At 54.8% G+C, this 23,183-nt stretch overlaps 1 protein-coding gene across 1 annotated transcript in view; it reads right to left on the reverse strand.

Moving 5' to 3' along the window:
• LOC139241442 (integrin alpha-M-like) overlaps positions 1-23,183 on the reverse strand; it is a gene marked incomplete at its 3' end in the record, with an annotated part of 112,876 nt that overhangs the window by 78,966 nt on the left and 10,727 nt on the right. The window contains exon 3 of the mRNA XM_070870001.1: positions 2,195-2,309. Within this exon, the coding sequence (XP_070726102.1) occupies positions 2,195-2,309 (115 nt within the window). The remainder of the gene's footprint in view (positions 1-2,194; positions 2,310-23,183) is intronic.

A 23,183-nucleotide genomic window follows, 5' to 3' on the forward strand; every position in this document is an offset into this window, starting at 1 on the left:
ATCGAAGCACTGACCACACTCGACCAGCTCCGCTGTGCAGGGCCACATTGTCCGCACGCCCCCCCAGACACGAGACTCCCCAAAGCAAGCGCTCTACTCGGAACTCCTTCACGGGCAAACGGGCCAAAGGTGGGGCAGAGGAAACGTTACAAGGGACCACCCTCAAAGCCCTCCCTGATATAAAGTGCAACATCCCCACCGACACCTGGGAGTCCCTGGGCCCAAAGACCAGTCCGCCCCAAGTGGAGGAAGTGCATCCGGGAGGGGGCGCTGAGCACCTCGAGTCTCGTCGCCGAGAACGCGCAGAAACCAAGCGCAGGCAGCGGAAGGAGCGTGCGGCAAACCAGTCCCACCCTCCCCTTACCCTCAACGTCTGTCTGTCCCACCTGTGACAGGGGACTGTGGTTCCCCGTATTGGGGCTGTTCAGCCACCTGAGGACTCACTGTTAAGAGTGGAAGCAAGTCTTCCTCGATTCCGAGGGACTGCCTATGATGACAAGGTTGGCCCTGAACGTGGACTTTGAAACCTGCCCTCTGAACCTGCAGACGCAGCGATGATCGGGGAAAGATAGTCCGAGATAGATACATCGGTGAACGGACACTGGATGGAAAGATCGAGACAGGAAGAGATAGGGAGAAGCAAACAGATGGATGGACATACATCGCCAGATCGACATTCAAAAGAGGGAGTCAGAGATGAATAGACTTACATAAGAACATAAGAATTAGGAGCAGGAGTCGGCCATTCGGCCCCTCGAGCCTGCTCCGCCATTTAATGAGATCATGGCTGATCTTCTACCTCAACTCCACTTCCCCGCCCGCTCCCCATATCCTTTGATCCCTTAATATCCAAAAATCTAACGATCTCGGCCTTGAATATACTCAAAGACTGAGCTTCCACAGCCCCCTGGGGCAGAGAATTCCAAAGATTCACCCCCCCTCCGAGTGAAGAAGTTTCTCCTCATCTCAGTCCTCAATGGCTGAGACTGTGTGACCCCTGGTTCTAGACTCCCCAGCCCCGGGGGGGGGGAAACACCCTCCCTGTATCTACCCCGTCAATCCCTGTAAGAATTTTGTGTGTTCCAATCAGATCCCCTCTCATTCTTCTAAACTCCAGAGAATATCGGCCCGGTCTACTCAATCTCTCCTCATCGGACAATCCCCCACATCCCAGGAATCAGTCTGGTGAACCTTCGCTGCACTCCCTCAATGGCAAGTATATCCTTCCTTAGGTCAGGAGACCAGAACTGTGCACAATATTCAAGGTGTGGCCTCACCAAGGCCCGATATAATTGCAGCAAAAAGTCTTGACTCTTGTACTCAAATCCTCCTGTGATAAAGGCCAACATCCCATTTGCTTTCTCATTGCTTGCTGTACCTGCGTGTTATCTGTCAGCGATTGGTGCACAAGGCCACCCAGGTCCCCTCTGAACACCGACAGTTCCAGAACTGAACAGTTCCAAGACTGAACGGGCTCGAAAGGCCGAATGTGCACCTCCTTTTCTCCAGGAACAGCTCAGCCGCAAACTGATCGAACGGTTCGGAAAGGAGTTTCGGTCCCCGTATTTACGAAAGGAGATACTTGCTTTGGAGGCTGCTCAGAGAAGGTTCACTCGGTTGATCCCGGGGGATGAGGGGGTTGACTTATGAGGAAAGGTTGAGGAGGTTGGGCCTCTACTCATTGGAATTCAGAAGAATTGAGAGGCGATCTTATCGAAACGTATCAGATTATGAGGGGGGGGCTCGACAAGGTGGATGCAGAGAGGATGTTCCCACTGATGGGGGAGACTAGAACTAGGGGGCATGGTCTTAGAATAAGGGGCCGCCCATTTAAAACTGAGATGAGGAGGAATTTCTTCTCTCAGAGGGTTGTAAATCTGTGGAATTCTCTGCCCCAGAGAGCTGTGGAGGCTGGGACATTGAATATATTTAAGGTGGAGATAGAGAGATTTTTGGGCGATAAGGGAGTGAAGGGTTACGGGGAGCGGGCGGGGAAGTGGAGCTGAGTCCATGATCGGATCAGCCACGGTGGTATTAAATGGCGGAGCAGGGCTCGAGGGGCCGAATGGCCCACTCCTGCCAACTGCGAAAATAACGATTTCCGTCGGAGGTAACTTGGGCTCGCCCCGAAACATCTCCAAATGATTGACCCCCTCGGGGGTCTGTCTGGCAAGGTGTTGCCGGGGGCGATTACCTGGCAGTTTCTGCGGAACCCTTCCTGATTGGGTCAGAGACGCGTCCAGAACTTCACAGAAACCATTAATGTAGGTGTTGGTGTCGCATTCGTAGGTGAAACGTGGAACGCAGGCCTAGTGCAGGAAACAAGGTGTTCAGTGAGTTTATAGACACCATGGGTCAACTCTACCTAACCCCGTGCTGTACCTGCCCTGGGAGTGTTTGATGGGACAGTGTAGAGGGAGCTTTACTCTGTATCTAACCCCGTGCTGTACCTGCCCTGGGAGTGTTTGATGGGACAGTGTAAAGGGAGCTTTACTCTGTATCTAACCCCGTGCTGTACCTGCCCTGGGAGTGTTTGATGGGACAGTGTAGAGGGAGCTTTACTCTGTATCTAACCCCCTGTACCTGCCCTGGGAGTGTTTGATGGGACAGTGTAGAGGGAGCTTTACTCTGTATCTAACCCCCTGTACCTGCCCTGGGAGTGTTTGATGGGACAGTGTAGAGGGAGCTTTACTCTGTATCTAACCCCCTGTACCTGCCCTGGGAGTGTTTGATGGGACAGTGTAGAGGGAGCTTTACTCTGTATCTAACCCCGTGCTGTACCTGCCCTGGGAGTGTTTGATGGGGACAGTGTAGAGGGAGCTTTACTCTGTATCTAACCCCCTGTACCTGCCCTGGGAGTGTTTGATGGGACAGTGTAGAGGGAGCTTTACTCTGTATCTAACCCCCTGTACCTGCCCTGGGAGTGTTTGATGGGACAGTGTAGAGGGAGCTTTACTCTGTATCTAACCCTCTGCTGTACCTGCCCTGGGAGTGTTTGATGGGACAGTGTAGAGGGAGCTTTACTCTGTATCTAACCCCGTGCTGTACCTGCCCCGGGAGGGTTTGATGGGGACAGTGTAGAGGGAGCTTTACTCTGTATCTAACCCTCTGTTCCTGCCCTGGGAGTGTTTGATGGGACAGTGTAGAGGGAGCTTTACTCTGTATCTAACCCCCTGTACCTGCCCTGGGAGTGTTTGATGGGACAGTGTAGAGGGAGCTTTACTCTGTATCTAACCCTCTGTACCTGCCCTGTGAGTGTTTGATGGGACAGTGTAGAGGGAGCTTTACTCTGTATCTAACCCTCTGTACCTGCCCTGGGAGTGTTTGATGGGACAGTGTAGAGGGAGCTTTACTCTGTATCTAACCCCGTGCTGGACCTGCCCTGGGAGTGTTTGATGGGATAGTGTCGAGGGAGCTTTACTCTGTATCTATCCCCTTGTACCTGCCCTGGGAGTGTTTGATGGGACAGTATAGAAGGAGCATTACTCTGTTTCTAACCCCGTGCTGTACCTGCCCTGGGAGTGTTTGATGGGACAGTGTAGAGGGAGCTTTACTCTGTATCTAACCCCCTGTACCTGCCCTGGGAGTGTTTGATGGGACAGTGTCGAGGAAGCTTTACTCTGTATCTAACCCCCTGTACCTGCCCTGGGAGTGTTTGATGGGACAGTGTAGAGGGAGCTTCACTCTGTATCTAACCCCGTACTGTACCTGCCCTGGGAGTGTTTGATGGGACAGTGTAGAGGGAGCTTTACTCTGTATCTAACCCCCTGTACCTGCCCTGGGAGTGTTTGATGGGACAGTGTAGAGGGAGCTTTACTCTGTATCTAACCCGTGCTGTACCTGCCCTGGGAGTGTTTGATGGGACAGTGTAGAGGGAGCTTTACTCTGTATCTAACCCCGTGCTGTACCTGCCCTGGGAGTGTTTGATGGGGACAGTGTAGAGGGAGCTTTACTCTGTATCTAACCCCGTGCTGTACCTGCCCTGGGAGTGTTTGATGGGACAGTGTAGAGGGAGCTTTACTCTGTATCTAACCCCCTGTACCTGCCCCGGGAGTGTTTGATGGGACAGTGTAGAGGGAGCTTTACTCTGTATCTAACCCCCTGTACCTGCCCTGGGAGTGTTTGATGGGACAGTGTCGAGGGAGCTTTACTCTGTATCTAACCCCCTGTACCTGCCCTGGGAGTGTTTGATGGGGACAGTGTAGAGGGAGCTTTACTCTGTATCTAACCCCGTGCTGTACCTGCCCTGGGAGTGTTTGATGGGACAGTGTAGAGGGAGCTTTACTCTGTATCTAACCCCCTGTACCTGCCCTGGGAGTGTTTGATGGGACAGTGTAGAGGGAGCTTTACTCTGTATCTAACCCCCTGTACCTGCCCTGGGAGTGTTTGATGGGACAGTGTCGAGGGAGCTTTACTCTGTATCTAACCCCCTGTACCTGCCCTGGGAGTGTTTGATGGGACAGTGTAGAGGGAGTTTTACTCTGTATCTAACCCCGTGCTGTACCTGCCCTGGGAGTGTTTGATGGGACAGTGTAGAGGGAGCTTTACTCTGTATCTAACCCCCTGTACCTGCCCTGGGAGTGTTTGATGGGACAGTGTAGAGGGAGCTTTACTCTGTATCTAACCCCATGCTGTACCTGCCCTGGGAGTGTTTGATGGGACAGTGTAGAGGGAACTTTACTCTGTATCTAACCCCCTGTACCTGCCCTGGGAGTGTTTGATGGGACAGTGTAGAGGGAGCTTTACTCTGTATCTAACCCCCTGTACCTGCCCTGGGAGTGTTTGATGGGACAGTGTAGAGGGAGCTTTACTCTGTATCTAGCCCCGTGACCTGGGAGTGTTTGATGGGACAGTGTATATACTTACGACAGCTTGCAGTCGAGGTGACTGACTTGTTGTCAGTGAGAGACCAAAATTGTTTGATCCTTTTGGCACTGGTTTAAAATTAAAAAGGAATAAGACATAATTATTCTTAATAAATGAATGAGCTAATGAATAAACACTCTCGCCTGGTACTGTTCGGTCGTGTGTGTGTCTCAGTGCCAGCTCATGTACTGCCCCTCCGGCAGTGCAGCGCTCCCTCAGTACTGCCCCTCCGGCAGTGCGGCACTCCCTCAGTACTGCCCCTCCGACAGTGCGGCGCTCCCTCAGTACTGCCCCTCCGGCAGTGCGGCACTCCCTCAGTACTGCCCCTCCGACAGTGCGGCGCTCCCTCAGTACTGCCCCTCCGGCAGTGCGGCACTCCCTCAGTACTGCCCCTCCGACAGTGCGGCGCTCCCTCAGTACTGCTCCTCCGACAGTGCGGCGCTCCCTCAGCACTGCCCCTCCGACAGTGCGGCACTCCCTCAGTACTGCCCCTCCGACAGTGCGGCGCTCCCTCAGTACCGCCCCTCCGACAGTGCGGCACTCCCTCAGTACTGCCCCTCCGACAGTGCGGCGCTCCCTCAGTACTGCCCCTCCGACAGTGCGGCGCTCCCTCAGTACTGCCCCTCCGACAGTGCGGCGCTCCCTCAGTACTGCCCCTCCGACAGTGCGGCACTCCCTCAGTACTGCCCCTCCGACAGTGCGGCGCTCCCTCAGTACTGCCCCTCCGACAGTGCGGCACTCCCTCAGTACTGCCCCTCCGACAGTGCGGCGCTCCCTCAGTACTGCCCCTCCGACAGTGCAGTGCGGCGCTCTCTCAGTACTGCCCCTCCGACAGTGCAGCACTCCCTCAGTACTGCCCCTCCGACAGTGCGGCACTCCCTCAGTACTGCCCCTCCGACAGTGCGGCACTCCCTCAGTACTGCCCCTCCGACAGTGCAGTGCGGCGCTCTCTCAGTACTGCCCCTCCGACAGTGCGGCACTCCCTCAGTATTGCCCCTCCGACAGTGCGGCGCTCCCTCAGTACCAGCCCTCCAACAGTGCGGCACTCCCTCAGTATTTCCCCTCCGACAGTGCGGCACTCCCTCAGTACTGCCCCTCCGACAGTGCGGCGCTCCCTCAGTACTGCCCCTCCGACAGTGCGGCGCTCCCTCAGTACTGCCCCTCCGACAGTGTGGCACTCCCTCGGTACTGCCCCTCTGTAATAGAGGTAATCACGTTAGCCTGCTTACAGTTTATGTTGATCTTGGTACATGCTCTCTGCCTGTACGTGCATTTGTAGAGTGCTCCAACGGGAGCTCCTGAGCGATCTTCCATCAGAGGAGCTGTAACCAACATCCTGTATCGGAGGGAGGAGAACCCATGAGCAAATCATCGACTCTTAAAGCACAGGAAGAGGCCATTCGGCCCATCGTTCCTGCACCGGCTCTGTGAAAGAACGATCTCCCCCCCGGCTCTTGCCCCAACAGCCCGGCACGATATTTCCCCCGTCAAGTGTTGATCCAATTCCCGGTTTGAAGGTCACTGTTGAATCTGCTCCCACCGCGCCCTTTCCCGATCACAAATAAAATCTCCTCTCCTCTCTGGTGCGTTTGCCAACCTCCTTAAATCTGTGCCCTCTGGTTCTGCTGGCCGGACAACCACTGTTTCTCCTGATTCACTCCACCAAAGCCCTTCACGATTTTTCGAAGCCCTCCATCAAATCTCCCCGAACCTTCTCTGCTCCACGGAGAACCGTTCCAGGCTCTCCACTCTCCCCGCGTCCCTGAAGCCTCTCAGCCCCGTGACCGTTCTGGTCAAACTCCCCTTGACCTTCTCTGCTCCGAGGAGAACAACCCGAGCGACCCTCGTGTGCCGGAAGTGTCCCCACGGGTAGCAACTCGAGCTCCGCGTTTCGGAGCTTGCACGGCGGATAGAGCCATCGCGAAGCAGTTGAGGCTAGCTCATTGAATGTATTCAAGTCACAGATAGATAGATTTTTAACCAATAAGGGAATTAAGGGTTACGGGGAGCGGGCGGGTAAGTGGAGCTGAGTCCACGGCCAGATCAGCCATGATCTTGTTGAATGGCGGAGCAGGCTCGAGGGGATAGATGGCCTACTCCTGTTCCTAATTCTTATGTTCTTATGTTCTCATGATGCATCCGCGAGACTCAGAGCGAGGTGGATAGCACGGTTCCAGAGGCGGACACCCCGCTGCTTAATGGCAGACAGTGACTAGTGGGGTACCGCAAGGTTCTGTGCTGGGGCCCCAACTGTTTACATTGTACATTAAATGATTTAGACGAGGGGATTAAATGTAGTATCTCCAAATTTGCGGATGACACTAAGCTGGGTGGCGGTGTGAGCTGCGAGGAGGATGCTTTGAGGCTGCAGAGTGACTTGGACAGGTTAGGTGAGTGGGCAAATGCATGGCAGATGAAGTATAATGTGGATAAATGTGAGGTTATCCACTTTGGTGGTTAAAAACAGAGAGACAGACTATTATCTGAATGGTGACAGATTAGGAAAAGGGAAGGTGCAACGAGACCTGGGTGTCATGGTACATCAGTCATTGAAGGTTGGCATGCAGGTACAGCAGGCGGTGAAGAAAGCAAATGGCATGTTGGCCTTCATAGCGAGGGGATTTGAGTACAGGGGCAGGGAGGTGTTACTACAGTTGTACAGGGCCTTGGTGAGGCCACACCTGGAGTATTGTGTACAGTTTTGGTCTCCTAACTTGAGGAAGGACATTCTTGCTATTGAGGGAGTGCAGCGAAGGTTCACCAGAGTGATTCCCGGGATGGCGGGACTGAGATATGAGGAGAGACAGGATCAACTGGGCTTGTATTCACTGGTGTTCAGAAGAATGAGACGGGATCTCATAGAAACGTTTAAAATTCTGACGGGTTTAGACAGGTTAGATGCAGGAAGAATGTTCCCGATGTTGGGGAAGTCCAGAACCAGGGGTCACACAGTCTAAGGATAAGGGGTGAGCCATTTAGGACCGAGATGAGGAGAAACTTCTTCACCCAGAGAGTGGTGAACCTGTGGAATTCTCTACCGCAGAGAGTTGTTGAGGCCAGTTCATTGGATATATTCAAGAGGGAGTTAGATGTGGCCCTTACGGCTAAAGGGATCAAGGGGGTATGGAGAGAAAGCAGGAAAGGGGAACTGAGGTGAATGATCAGCCATGATCTCATCGAATGGCGGTGCAGGCTCGAAGGGCCGAATGGCCTGCTCCTGCACCTATTGTCTATGTTTCTATGTTTCAACCTCTGCTCTGTTCTGAGTACCGGTGGGAGCGATGGTGGGTCTGGGGGGGAGCAGCCAGAGGCGAGACCGCGACACCACGCGTGGCTCAGCTGCACGGTGCGGGGGGAGGGGTGCGGGGGAAACTATAAAGAATGGAAGAGCTATCGTGGTAGGGGCTTCAGTAGTCAGGGGAGCTGACAGGCATTCCAGCGGCCGCAGATGTGACTCCAGTATGCTGCCTCCCTGGTGCCAGGGTCAAGGATGTCACCGGAGCGGCTGCAGGGCATTCTGGGAGGAGAGGGCGACCAGCCAGAGACCCTGGTCCACATCGGGACCAACGGCACAGGTGGGAAGGGGGAATGAGGTCCTGCAGGCAGAGTCTCGGGAGCTCGGAGACAGATTAAAACGCAGGACCTCACACGGCAGTAGTCTCCGGAATACTCCCGGTGCCACGAGCTCGAGAGTACAGAAACAGGAGGATAGAGCAGGTGAATACGTGGCTGGAGAGATGGTGCAGGCGGGAGGGCTTGAGGTTCCTGAGGCATTGGGACCGCTTCTGGGGGAGGTGGGACCTGTACAGGCCGGACGGGTTGCACTTCAACAGAGCCGGGACTAATATCCTCACTGGGGGGGGCCGGGGTGCTGGAATTAGAATGCAAAATTGTAGAACGTGAGTTTCAAGGAGAGAGGAAACAAGCAAGGGGAAAAAAACTAATTTAAAAGCACTTTGTCCAAAAGCACGCAGCATTCGTGATAAAATAGATGAGTTGACGGCACAAGTCGAGGCAAATGGATGTGATTTGATAGACGTTACAGAGACGTGGTTGCAAGGAGACCAGGTCTGGGAACTAAATATTCCCTTTCGGGTTGGAAATCGGTGGTTAGTGGTTAGTGCCACAGGGATCGGTGCTGGGACCACAACTGTTTACAATGTACATAGATGACCTGGAAGAGGGGACAGAGTGTAGTGTAACAACATTTGCAGATGACACAAAGTTTAGTGGGAAAGCGGGTTGTGTCGAGGACACAGAGAGGCTGCAAGGAGATTTGGATAGGTTAAGCGAATGGGCTAAGGTTTGGCAGATGGAATACAATGTCGTAAAGTGTGAGGTCATCCACCTTGGGGGGGAAAAAAAACAGTAAAAGGGAATATTATTTGAATGGGGAGAAATTACAACATGCTGAGGTGCAGAGGGACCTGGGGGTCCTTGTGCATGAATCCCAAAAAGTTAGTTTGCAGGTGCAGCAGGTAATCAGGAAGGCGAATGGGATGTTGGCCTTCATTGCGAGAGGGATGGAGTACAAAAGCAGGGAGGTCCTGCTGCAACTGTACAGGGTATTGGTGAGGCCGCACCTGGAGTACTGCGTGCAGTTTTGGTCACCTTACTTAAGGAAGGATATACTGGCTTTGGAGGGGGTACAGAGACGATTCACTCGGCTGATTCCGGAGATGAGGGGGGTTACCTTATGATGATAGATTGAGTAGACTGGGTCTTTACTCGTTGGAGTTCAGAAGGATGAGGGGGTGATCTTATAGAAACATTTCAAATAATGAAAGGGATAGACAAGATAGAGGCAGAGAGGTTGTTTCCACTGGTCGGGGAGACTAGAACTAGGGGGGCACAGCCTCAAAATACGGGGGAGCCAATTTAAAACCGAGTTGAGAAGGAATTTCTTCTCCCAGAGGGTTGTGAATCTGTGGAATTCTCTGCCCAGGGAAGCAGTTGAGGCTAGCTCATTGAATGTATTCAAGTCACGGATAGATAGATTTTTAACCAATAAGGGAATTAAGGGTTACGGGGAGCGGGCGGGTAAGTGGAGCTGAGTCCACGGCCAGATCAGCCATGATCCTGTTGAATGGCGGAGCAGGCTCGAGGGGCTGGATGGCCTACTCCTGTTCCTAATTCTTATGTTCTGAGATCCTGAGGATCCAGGTGCGTGCGCTCCAGACCAAACCGGGCGAGGGGCAGGAGGTGCCCACGGAAATGTGCGCGCGGGAGAATGCTCTCCGCGGTACGGATCAGGACATATCACAGGGCCTCGCCCGGCCAGAACCCCCCCTCGTGAGCTCGCTCCCCTGCGACCTTGCGTGGGTTCACGCCTTCCGAGGTCGCGGGTGATGTGGGTGAGAGCTGGGTGCGGTCTCTCTCTCTCTCTCTCTCTCTCTGCTGTTGTTGCTGTCGGTCAAAGTGCACGGTGAAATTCACAATAAAAGGTATCTGCCCGTCAAATTAGGACCGCGCAACAGTTAGGGTCAACTGTACAAAGTAAAAAATCCCTCACCCCTTTACAGTCCTGCGTCCCTGCCGTCCCCTAGCCCTGGCTAAGTTGGGTGGCGGTGTGAGCTGCGAGGAGGATGCTATGAGGCTGCAGGGTGACTTGGACAGGTTAGGTGACAGATGCAGTATAATGTGGATAAATGTGAGGTTATCCACTTTGGGGGCAAAAACAGGAAGACAGAATATTATCTGAATGGCGACAGATTAGGAAAAGGGGAGGTGCAACGAGACCTGGGTGTCATGGTACATCAGTCATTGAAGGTTGGCATGCAGGTACAGCAGGCGGTGAAGAAGGCAAATGGCATGTTGGCCTTCATAGCGAGAGGATTTGAGTATAGGAGCAGGGAGGTGTTACTGCAGTTGTACAGGGCCTTGGTGAGGCCTCACCTGGAGTATTGTGTTCAGTTTTGGTCTCCTAATCTGAGGAAGGACATTCTTGCTATTGAGGGAGTGCAGCGAAGGTTCACCAGACTGATTCCCGGGATGGCAAGACTGACATATGAAGAAAGACTGGATCGAGTAGGCTTATATTCACTGGAATTTAGAAGAATGAGAGGGGATCTATTAGAAACATTTAAAATTCTGATGGGACTGGACAGGTTAGATGCAGGAAGAATGTTCCCGATGTTGGGGAAGTCCAGAACCAGGGGTCACAGTCTAAGGATAAGGGGTAAGCCATTTAGGACCGAGATGAGGAGAAACTTCTTCACTCAGAGAATTGTGAACCTGTGGAATTCTCTACCACAGAGAGTTGTTGAGGCCAGTTCGTTAGATATATTCAAAAGGGAGTTAGATATGGCCCTTAGGGCTAAAGGGATCAAGGGGTATGGAGAGAAAGCAGGAATGGGGTACTGAGGTGAATGATCAGCCATGATCTTATTGAATGGTGGTGCAGGCTCGAAGGGCCGAATGGCCTACTCCTGCACCAATTTCCTATGTTTCTATGTTTCTATGTTTCTAAAAACATCCCAATGGTGAATACTCAAGCGCCTATAGAGGGGGGAGGAACTTTACACAATTACAATCACTAAGGAGGTGGTACTCAGTAAGATAATGGGACTAAAGTTGGATAAATCCCCAGGACCTGATGGCTTGCATCCTTGGGTCTTGAGAGAAGTAGCGGCAGGGATTGTGGATGCATTGGTTGTAATTTACCAAAATTCCCTGGATTCTGGGGAGGTCCCAGCAGATTGGAAAACTGCAAATGTAACGCCCCGATTTAAAAAAGGAGGCAGACAAAAAACTATAGACCAGTTAGCCGAACATCTGTGGTTGGGAAAATGCTGGAGTCCATTATTAAAGAAGCAGTAGCAGGACATTTGGAAAAGCAAAATTCGGTCAGGCAGAGACAGCATGGATTTATGAAGGGGAAGTCATGTTTGACAAATTTGCTGGAGTTCTTTGAGGATGTAACAAACAGGATGGATAAAGGGGAACCAGTGGATGTGGTGTATTTGGATTTGCAGAAGGCATTTGACAAGGTGCCACATAAAAGGTTACTGCACAAGATAAAAGTTCACGGAGTTAGGGGTAATATATTAGCATGGATAGAGGATTGGCTAACTAACAGAGAACAGAGAGTCGGGATAAATGGTTCATTCTCAGGTTGGCAATCAGTAACTAGTGGGGTGCCACAGGGATCAGTGCTGGGACCCCAACTATTTACAATCTATATTAACGACTTGGAAGAAGGGACTGAGTGTAACGTAGACAAGTTTACTGACGATACAAAGATGGGAGGAAAAGCAATGTGTGAGGAGGACACAAAAAATCTGCAAAAGGACAGAGACAGACTCAGTGAGTGGGCAAATATTTGTCAGATGGAGTATAATGTTGGAAAGTGTGAGGTCATGCAATTTGGCAGAAAAATCAAAAGCAAGTTATTATTTAAATGGAGAAAGATTACAAAGTGCCGCAGTACAGTGGGACCTGGGGGTTACTTGTACATGAAACACAAAAGGATAGTATGCAGGTACAGCAAGTGATCAGGAAGGCCAATGGTATCTTGGCCTTTATTGTAAAGGGGATAGAGTATAAAAGCAGGGAAGTCTTGCTCCAGTTATACAGGGTATTGGTGAGGCCACACCTGGAGTACTGCGTGCAGTTTTGGTTTCCACATTTACGAAAGGATATACTTGCTTTGGAGGCAGTTCAGAGAAGGTTCACTCGGTTGATCCCGGGGTTGAGGGGGTTGACTTATGAGGAAAGGTTGAGGAGGTTGGGCCTCTACTCATTGGAATTCAGAAGAATGAGAGGTGATCTTATGGAAACGTATCAGATTATGAGGGGGCTCGACAAGGTGGATGCAGAGAGGATGTTCCCACTGATGGGGGAGACTAGAACTAGGGGGCATGGTCTTAGAATAAGGGGCCGCCCATTTAAAACTGAGATGAGGAGGAATTTCTTCTCTCAGAGGGTTGTAAATCTGTGGAATTCCCTGCCCCAGAGAGCTGTGGAGGCTGGGTCATTGAATATATTTAAGGATAGATTTTTGAGCGATAAGGGAGTGAAGGGTTACAGGGAGCGGGCGGGGAAGTGGAGCTGAGTCCATGATTGGATCAGCCATGGTCGTATTAAATGGCGGAGCAGGCTCAAGGGGCCGAATGGCCCACTCCTGCTCCTATTTCTTCTGTTCTTTTGTTCTCCACGTAACAGATATCCCTCATCCCCGGGACCATTGTGGTCAATCTACCTCTGCACCCTCTCCAAGGCCATTGAACACATCAGTGCTGGACCGCGATACAAGCACGTCATAAACCTCAGGGCGGGGGGGGTTAACGGGACTGAAGTGGGTTCAAGGTGGATGCCACATGACATCGCGACTGATGGAAATTCAGAAGCAATGGAGAGGGGTCAAAGAGTCCTTGGTTGAGGGAATGTGGGTCAGGGGTCATTGCGGAGAGCCAGGGGTCAGGGCAGGTGTCGGAGGGGATCAATGGGGTTGTGCCGCGGTCAATTAACTGCGTGAAATGTTTTCTATAAAAGCGGGAATATGGTGTTGAGGCAGAGGGTCAGCCGTGACCATATTGAAAGGCGGTGCAGGCTCGAGGGGCTGAATGGCCGACTGCTGCTCCTGTTTTCTGTGTTTCTGTGGGAGGGTCAGGTTCAGGGGTCATTGAGAAGGGTCAGGGGTCAGAGGCAGGGGGTTCGTTGGGGAGCGCCTGGGGTCATTGGGCAGCATCACGGGTCAAGTGGGGAGGGGGAGGGGTCAGCGGGGAGGGGGAGGGGTCAGCGGGCAGGGTCAGGGGTCAGTGGGGAGTGTGAGAGGTCAGTGGGTAGGGCCAGGGGTCTGTGGGCAGGGTCAGGAGTCAGTGGGCAGGGTCAGGGGTCAGCGGGGAGGGTCAGGGGGTCAGTGGGGAGGGTCAGGGGTCAGCGGGGAGGGTGAGAGGTCAGGGGGCAGGGCCAGTGGTCAGTTGGTAGGGTCAGGGGGTCAGCAGGAAGGGTCAGGGGGTCAGTGGGGAGGGTCAGGGGTCAGTGTGGAGGGTGAGAGGTCAGTGGGCAGGCCAGGGGTGAGCGGGGAGGGTGAGGGGTCAGTGGGGAGGGTGAGAGGTCAGTGGGCAGGGTCAGGGGTCAGTGGGCTGGGTCAGGGGTCAGTGGGAGAGCTGCGGTTCGGACATACCCGTTTTGGAACTGAGTCACCGTGTGACCAAAGTGGGAGCTCTGGTCCTCAGAGAAGGAAACTGGGCTGTCCGTATCCAGGTTAAAACTGACACCAGGCAGCAGCCCTGGGGATAGAGCAAGGCAGGCAGTTAGTGACCCGACACACAACTACCTTTAAACACACTCACTGACACACCCACACACCCACACACAGACATGTCTTCCTCCCGGCGCACCGTGGCTGCAGTGTGTACCGTCTACAAGATGCACCGCGGCAACTGGCCAAGGCTTCTTCAACAGCAAACCCGCGACCTCTACCGCCCAGAAGGTCAAGGGCAGCAGGTCCATGGGAACATCACCCCCTCCACGTTCCCCTCCCAGTCACACACCATCCCGACTTGGAAATATATCGGCCGTTCCTTCATCGTCGCTGGGTCACAATCCTGGAACTCCCTCCCTAACAGCACTGTGGGAGCACCTTCACCACACGGACTGCAGCGGTTCAAGAAGGGGGCTCACCACCACCTTCTCAAGGGGCAACGAGGGATGGGCAATAAATGCTGGGCCTTGTCAGCGACACACTCATCCAAAAAAAACACACAGACACTCACACACTCACACACTCACACACACATACTCACACAGACAGTCACACACACTCACTCACACACACACACTCACACACACACAGACACTCACACACTCACACACACACACTCACACACACACACACACACACACAGACACTCACACACTCACACACACACACTCACACAGACAGTCACACGCTCTCACACTCACACTCACACACACTCACATACTCACACACACGCATACTCACAGTCTCACACTCACAGACCTGCACACTCACACACACACTCACCCACGCACACACTCACACACACTCACACACACTCACACACACATACTGACACACACACACACCACTCTCACACACTCTCGCACACACACGCACAGACACACACACACACACTCTCACAGACACACACTTACACACACATACTCACACACACACACACACTCACAACAGACACACTCACAACAGAAACACGCACACGCACACTCACACGCATTCACTCACACTCACACTCACATTCACACACACACACACACTCTCACACACACACTCACACACACTCACACACTCTCTCACACATACACACACACTCACACACACACACCCCTCTCACACACACTCACACACACTCTCTCTGACACACTCACACACTCTTTCTGACACTCTCACACACACTCTCTCTGACACTCTCACACATACACACACTCTTACACACACTCTCACAATCACACACACACTCACACTCAAACAGTGTGTGTGTGTGAGTGTGCGTGTGAGAGTGTGAATGTGTGTGTGAGAGTGTGTGTGCATTTGTATCTGAGTGTGTGTGTGAGAGTGTGTGTGTGAGTGTGTGTTGTGTGGGAAGTGAAAAAGAACAGGAGGAGGCCCATTCAGCCCCTCGAGTCTGTTACATTAGGAACAGGAGGAGGCCCATTCAGCCCCTCGAGCCTGTTACATTAGGAACAGGAGGAGGCCCATTCAGCCCCTCGGGCCTGTTACACAGGAACAGGAGGAGGCCCATTCAGCCCCTCGAGTCTGTTACATAAGGAACAGGAGGAGGCCCATTCAGCCCCTCGAGTCTGTTACATTAGGAACAGGAGGAGGCCCATTCAGCCCCTCGAGCCTGTTACACAGGAACAGGAGGAGGCCCATTCAGCCCCTCGAGTCTGTTACATTAGGAACAGGAGGAGGCCCATTCAGCCCCTCGAGCCTGTTACACAGGAACAGGAGGAGACCCATTCAGCCACTCGAGCCTGTTACATAATGAACAGGAGGAGGCCATTCAGCCCCTCGAGCCTGTTACATTAGGAACAGGAGGAGGCCCATTCAGCCCCTCGAGTCTGTTACACAGGAACAGGAGGAGGCCCATTCAGCCCCTCGAGCCTGTTACATTAGGAACAGGAGGAGGCCTATTCAGCCCCTCGAGCCTGTTACACAGGAACAGGAGGAGGCCATTCAGCCCCCGAGCCTGTTACACAGGAACAGGAGGGGACCATTCAGCCCCCGAGCCTGTTACACAGGAACAGGAGGAGACCCATTCAGCCACTCGAGCCTGTTACATAATGAACAGGAGGAGGCCATTCAGCCCCTCGAGCCTGTTACATTAGGAACAGGAGGAGGCCCATTCAGCCCCTCGAGTCTGTTACACAGGAACAGGAGGAGGCCCATTCAGCCCCTCGAGACTGTTACACACGAACAGGAGGAGGCCCATTCAGCCTCTCGAGCCTGTTACATTAGGAACAGGAGGAGGCCCATTCAGCCCCTCGAGCCTGTTACACAGGAACAGGAGGAGGCCCATTCAGCCCCTCGAGCGTGTTACACAGGAACAGGAGAAGGCCCATTCAGCCCCTCGAGCCTGTTACACAGGAACAGGAGGAGGCCCATTCAGCCCCTCGAGTCTGTTACATTAGGAACAGGAGGAGGCCCATTCAGCCCCTCGAGCCTGTTACACAGGAACAGGAGGAGGCCCATTCAACCTCTCGAGCCTGTTGCATTAGGAACAGGAAGAGGCCATTCAGCCCCTCGAGCCTGTTACACTAGGAACAGGAGGAGGCCCATTCAGCCCCTCGAGCCTGTGACATTAGGAACAGGAGGAGGCCCATTCAGCCCCTCGAGCCTGTTACACAGGAACAGGAGGAGGCTCATTCAGCCCCTCGAGCCTGTTACACAGGAACAGGACGAGGCCCATTCAGCCCCTCGAGCCTGTTACACAGGAACAGGAGGAGGCCCATTCAGCCCCTCGAGCCTGTTACACAGGGACAAGAGGAGGCCATTCAGCCCCTCGAGCCTGTTACATTAGGAACAGGAGGCCCATTGAGCCCCTCGAGCCTGTTACATTAGGAACAGGAGGAGGCCCATTCAACCCCTCGATCCTGTTACATTAGGAACAGGAGGAGGCCCATTGAGCCCCTCGAGCCTGTTACACAGGAACAAGAGGAGGCCCATTCAGCCCCTCGAGCCTGTTACACAGGAACAAGAGGAGGCCCATTCAGCCCCTCGAGCCTGTTACACAGGAACAAGAGGAGGCCCATTCAGCCCCTCGAGCCTGTTAGACATGAATAGGAGGAGGCCATTCAGCCTCTCGAGCCTATTACACAGGAACAGGAGGAGGCCCATTCAGCCTCTCGAGCCTGTTACATTCGGAACAGGAGGAGGCCATTCAGTCCCTCGAGCCTGTTACATTAGGAACAGGAGGAGGACCAATTAAGCCCCTCGGGCCTGTTACACAGGAACAGGAGGAGGCCCATTCAGCCCCTCGAGCCTGTTACATTAGGAACAGGAGGAGGCCCATTCAACCCCTCGAGCCTGTTACATTAGGAACAGGAGGAGGCCCATTCAGCCCCTCGAGCCTGTTACATTAGGAACAGGAGGAGGCCTATTCAGCCCCTAGAGCCTGTTACACAGGAAAAGGAGGAGGCCATTCAGCCCCTCGAGTCTATTACATTAGGAACAGCAGGAGACCCATTCAGCCCCTCGAGCCTGTTACATTAGGAACAGGAGGAGGCCCATTCAGCCCCTCGAGCCTGTTACACTGGAACAGGAGGTGGCCCATTCAGCCCCTCGAGCCTGTTACACAGGATAGGAGGATGCCCATTCAGCCCCTCGAGCCTGTTACACAGGAACAGGAGGAGGCTCATTCAGCCCCTCGAGCCTGTTACACAGGAACAGGACGAGGCCCATTCAGCCCCTCGAGCCTGTTACACAGGAACAGGAGGAGGCCCATTCAGCCCCTCGAGCCTGTTACACAGGGACAAGAGGAGGCCATTCAGCCCCTCGAGCCTGTTACATTAGGAACAGGAGGCCCATTGAGCCCCTCGAGCCTGTTACATTAGGAACAGGAGGAGGCCCATTCAACCCCTCGATCCTGTTACATTAGGAACAGGAGGAGGCCCATTGAGCCCCTCGAGCCTGTTACACAGGAACAAGAGGAGGCCCATTCAGCCCCTCGAGCCTGTTACACAGGAACAAGAGGAGGCCCATTCAGCCCCTCGAGCCTGTTACACAGGAACAAGAGGAGGCCCATTCAGCCCCTCGAGCCTGTTAGACATGAATAGGAGGAGGCCATTCAGCCTCTCGAGCCTATTACACAGGAACAGGAGGAGGCCCATTCAGCCCCTCGAGCCTGTTACATTAGGAACAGGAGGAGGCCCATTGAGCCCCTCGAGCCTGTTACATTAGGAACAGGAGGAGGCCCATTCAGCCCCTCGAGCCTGTTACACAGGAACAGGAGGAGGCCCATTCAGCCCCTCGAGCCTATTACATTAGGAACAGGAGGAGGCCCATTCAGCCCCTCGAGCCTGTTACACAGGAACAGGAGGAGGCCCATTCAGCCCCTCGAGCCTATTACATTAGGAACAGGAGGAGGCCCATTCAGCCCCTCGAGCCTGTTACATTAGGAACAGGAGGAGGCCATTCAGCCCCTCGATCCTGTTACACAGGAACAGGAGGCCCATTCAGCCCCTCGAGTCTGTTACATTAGGAACAGGAGGAGGCCCATTCAGCCCCTCGAGCCTGTTACACAGGAACAGGAGGAGGCCCATTCAGCCCCTCGAGCCTGTTACGTTAGGAACAGGAGGAGGCCCATTGAGCCCCTCGAGCCTGTTACATTAGGAACAGGAGGAGGCCCATTCAGCCCCTCGAGCCTGTTACATTAGGAACAGGAGGAGGCCCATTCAGCCCCTCGAGCCTGTTACATTAGGAACAGGAGGAGGCCCATTCAGCCCTTAGAGCCTGTTACATTAGGAACAGGAGGAGGCCCATTCAGCCCCTCGAGCCTGTTACATTAGGAACAGGAAGAGGCCCATTCAGCCCCTCGAGCCTGTTACACAGGAACAGGAGGAGGCCCATTCAGCCGCTCGAGCCTGTTACACAGGAACAGGAGGAGGCCCATTCAACCTCTCGAGCCTGTTGCATTCGGAACAGGAGGAGGCCATTCAGCCCCTAGAGGCTGTTACATTAGGAACAGGAGGAGGCCCATTCAGCCCCTCGAGCCTGTTACACAGGAACAGGAGGCCCATTCAGTCCCTCGAGCCTGTTACACAGGAACAGGAGGAGGCCCATTCAAACTCTCGAGCATGTTGCATTAGGAACAGGAGCAGGCCATTCAGCCCCTCGAGCCTGTTACATTAGGAACAGGAGGAGGCCCATTCAGCCCCTCGAGCCTGTGACATTAGGAACAGGAGGAGGCCCATTCAGCCCCTCAAGCTTGATACATTAGGAACAGGAGGAGGCCCATTCAGCACTTCGATCCTGTTACATTAGGAACAGGAGGAGGCCCATTCAGCCCCTCGAGCCTGTTACATTAGGAACAGGAGGAGGCCCATTCAGCCCCTCGAGCCTGTCACATTCGGAACAGGAGGAGGCCCATTCAGCCCCTCGAGCCTGTTGCACAGGAAGAGGTGGGGGCCCATTCAGCCCCTCGAGCCTGTTACACAAGAACAGGAGGAGGCCCATTCAGCCCCTCGAGCCTGTTGCATTAGGAACAGGAGGAGGTCCATTCAGCCCCTCGAGCCTGATACACAGGAACAGGAGGCGGCCCATTCAGCCCCTCGAGCCTGTTACACAGGATAGGAGGAGGCCCATTCAGCCCCTCGAGCCTGTTGCATTACGAACAGGAGGAGGCCCATTCAGCCCCTCGAGCCTGTTACACAGGAACAGGACGAGGCCCATTCAGCCCCTCGAGCCTGTTGCATTACGAACAGGAGGAGGCCCATTCAGCCCCTCGAGCCTGTTACACAGGAACAGGACGAGGCCCATTCAGCCCCTCGAGCCTGTTACACTGGAACAGGAGGCGGCCCATTCAGCCCCTCGAGCCTGTTACACAGGATAGGAGGAGGCCCATTCTGCCCCTCGAGCCTGTTACACAGGAACAGGAGGAGGCCCATTCAGCCCCTTGAGTCTGTTACACAGGAACAGGAGGAGGCCCATTCAGCCCCTTGAGTCTGTTACACAGGAACAGGAGGAGGCCCATTCAGCCCCTCGAGCCTGTTACACAGGATAGGAGGAGGCCCATTCAGCCCCTCGAGCCTGTTACACAGGAACAGGACGAGGCCCATTCAGCCCCTCGAGCCTGTTACATTAGGAACAGGAGGAGGCCCATTCAGCCCCTCGAGCCTGTTACATTAGGAACAGGAGGAGGCCCATTCAGCCCCTCGAGCCTGTGACATTAGGAACAGGAGGAGGCCCATTCAGCCCCTCGAGTCTGTTACATTAGGACCAGGAGTAGGCCCATTCAGCCCCTCGAGCCTGTTACACAGGAACAGGAGGAGGCCCATTCAGCCCCTCGAGCCTGTTACACAGGAACAGGACGAGGCCCATTCAGCCCCTCGAGCCTGTTACATTAGGAACAGGAGGAGGCCCATTCAGCCCCTCGAGCCTGTTACACAGGAACAGAAGGAGGCCCATTCAGCCCCTCGAGCCTGTTACACAGGGACAAGAGGAAGCCATTCAGCCCCTCGAGCCTGTTACATTAGGAACAGGAGGCCCATTGAGCCCCTCGAGCCTGTTACATTAGGAACAGGAGGAGGCCCATTGAGCCCCTCGAGCCTGTTACACAGGAACAAGAGGAGGCCCATTCAGCCCCTCGAGCCTGTTACACAGGAATAAGAGGAGGCCCATCCAGCCCCTCGAACCTGTTACACAGGAACAAGAGGAGGCCCATTCAGCCCCTCGAGCCTGTTAGACATGAATAGGAGGAGGCCATTCAGCCCCTCGAGCCTGTTACACAGGAACAGGAGGAGGCCCATTCAGCCCCTCGAGCCTGTTGCAAAGGAACAGGAGGAGGCCCATTCAGCCCCTCGAGCCTTTTGCACAGGAACAGGAGGAGGCCCATTCAGCCTCTCGAGCCTATTACACAGGAACAGGAGGAGGCCCATTCAGCCTCTCGAGCCTGTTACATTCGGAACAGGAGGAGGCCATTCAGCCCCTCGAGCGTGTTACATTAGGAACAGGAGGAGGCCATTCAGCCCCTCGAGCCTGTTACACAGGAACAGGAGGAGGCCATTCAACCCCTCGAGCCTGTTACACAGGAGCAGGAGGAGGCCATTCAGCCCCTCGAGCCTGTTACACTGGAATAAGAGGAGGCCCATTCCGCCCCTCGGGCTTGTTACACAGGAACAGGAGGAGGCCCATTCAGCCCCTCGAGCCTGTCACACAGGAACAGGAGGAGACAGGACCGAGGGAGCATCGCACTGTCGGAGGGGCTATACTGAGGGAGCGCCGCACTGTCGTAGGGGCAGTACTGAGGGAGCACCACACTGTCGGAGGGGCAGTACTGAGGGAGCGCCGTACTGCGCTGTCGGAGGGGCAGTACTGAGGGAGCACCGCACTGCCGGAGGGGCAGTACTGAGGGAGCGCCGCACTGTCGGAGGGGCAGAACTGAGAGAGCGCCGTACTGCGCTGTCGGAGGGGCAGTACTGAGGGAGTGCCGCACTGTCGGAGGGGCAGTACTGAGGGAGCACCGTACTGCGCTGTCGGAGGGGCAGTACTGAGGGAGCACCGCACTGTCGGAGGGGCAGTACTGAGGGAGCACCGCACTGTAGGAGGGGCGGTACTGAGGGAGCACCGCACTGTCGGAGGGTTAGTACTGAGGGAGTGCCGCACTGTCGGAGGGGCAGTACTGAGGGAGCCCCGCACTGTCGGAGGGGCAGTACTGAGGGAGCTCCGCACTGTTGGAGGGGCAGTACTGAGGGAGCCCCGCACTGTCGGAGGGGCAGTACTGAGGGAGCGCCGCACTGTCGGAGGGGCAGTACTGAGGGAGCACTGCACTGTCGGAGGGGCAGTGCTGAGGGAGCGCCGCACTGTCGGAGGGGCAGTACTGAGGGAGCCCCGCACTGTCGGAGGGGCAGTACTGAGGGAGCGCCGCACTGTCGGAGGGGCAGTACTGAGGGAGCGCCGCACTGTCGGAGGGGCAGTACTGAGGGAGCACCGCACTGTCGGAGGGGCAGTACTGAGGGAGCGCCGCACTGTCGGAGGGGCAGTACTGAGGGAGCGCCGCACTGTCGGAGGGGCGGTGCTGAGGGAGTGCCGCACTGTCGGAGGGGCAGTACTGAGGGAGCGCCGCACTGTCGGAGGGGCGGTGCTGAGGGAGTGCCGCACTGTCGGAGGGGCAGTACTGAGGGAGCGCCGCACTGTCGGAGGGGCAGTACTGAGGGAGCCCCGCACTGTCGGAGGGGCAGTACTGAGGGAGTGGTCCAGGCTGGTGATTGGAGCGGGTACAGCAGGAACAGTGAGGTCGGGGCGAAGGAGCGGCGAGAGATTGTATCGGGACGTGATCGGGGCCTAGGAGAGGCGCGAGTTCAAGGCCCAGGAGAGACGAGGTCCCAGGGGGCAGCACGGGGGCCCAGCCCACACTGTGCGATATGTGGGCGCGCGCACTAGGCCCGTGCAGCAGAGCTGGTCTCCAGTCGTCCTGGTTCACCCTTGCCCCTGGACCGAGACCCGGCTCAGTCGAGCCCCGTGTGGTGGCTGGTGTTCAACGGGTCAACCCCACGTTAAAACAATCCACCCCCAGGCATCTCCCACCCTTCAGGATGTAGTTCGGGATCCGGGATAGCAGATCCGTCATTGGAACACCTGTGAACTCATCCCTTCTTGGCGAGGGAGCAAGGCATCCTCGGCCTCGAGGGACTGCCGATGGTCAGATGAGCAAATGAGGGAGAAGGGAATAGAGGGTTATGCGAATAGAGTTCGACCAGGACAGACAGGAGTCAGCTCGAGCAGAGCATAAACCCAGCATGGAGAGTTTGGGCCAAATGGTCTGTTTCTGTGCCGTATAAATATATATCCTCCGTACTAAATATGTGTGGGACAAAAGTGTTGGGAACAAAGGACAGTTGCCTGGACAGGAAACAGCCAGAGACTGTGGGGCAGCGAGGGGGAAGTTGCGATTCGAGGACAAGCGATTGTCTCGTCCGAGCGCAGAGCACAGAACAAACCCGGGCTGGGCAAGGCCGGCTGGGAGAGAAGGAACCAGCACCAATGAGCATTTATATCGTGCCGTCAACCCAGACCAAAGAGATCCCGAGCCACGTTCGGAGAAGCTAGGGACAGGTGGGCAAAAGCTGGGTCAAAGAGGTCGGTTTTTAAGGAGCGTCTCGAAGGAGGAGAGAGA

This window comes from Pristiophorus japonicus, unplaced genomic scaffold, assembly GCF_044704955.1.
Source record: "Pristiophorus japonicus isolate sPriJap1 unplaced genomic scaffold, sPriJap1.hap1 HAP1_SCAFFOLD_1078, whole genome shotgun sequence".
In the NCBI taxonomy this organism is placed as follows: Eukaryota; Metazoa; Chordata; class Chondrichthyes; family Pristiophoridae; genus Pristiophorus; species Pristiophorus japonicus.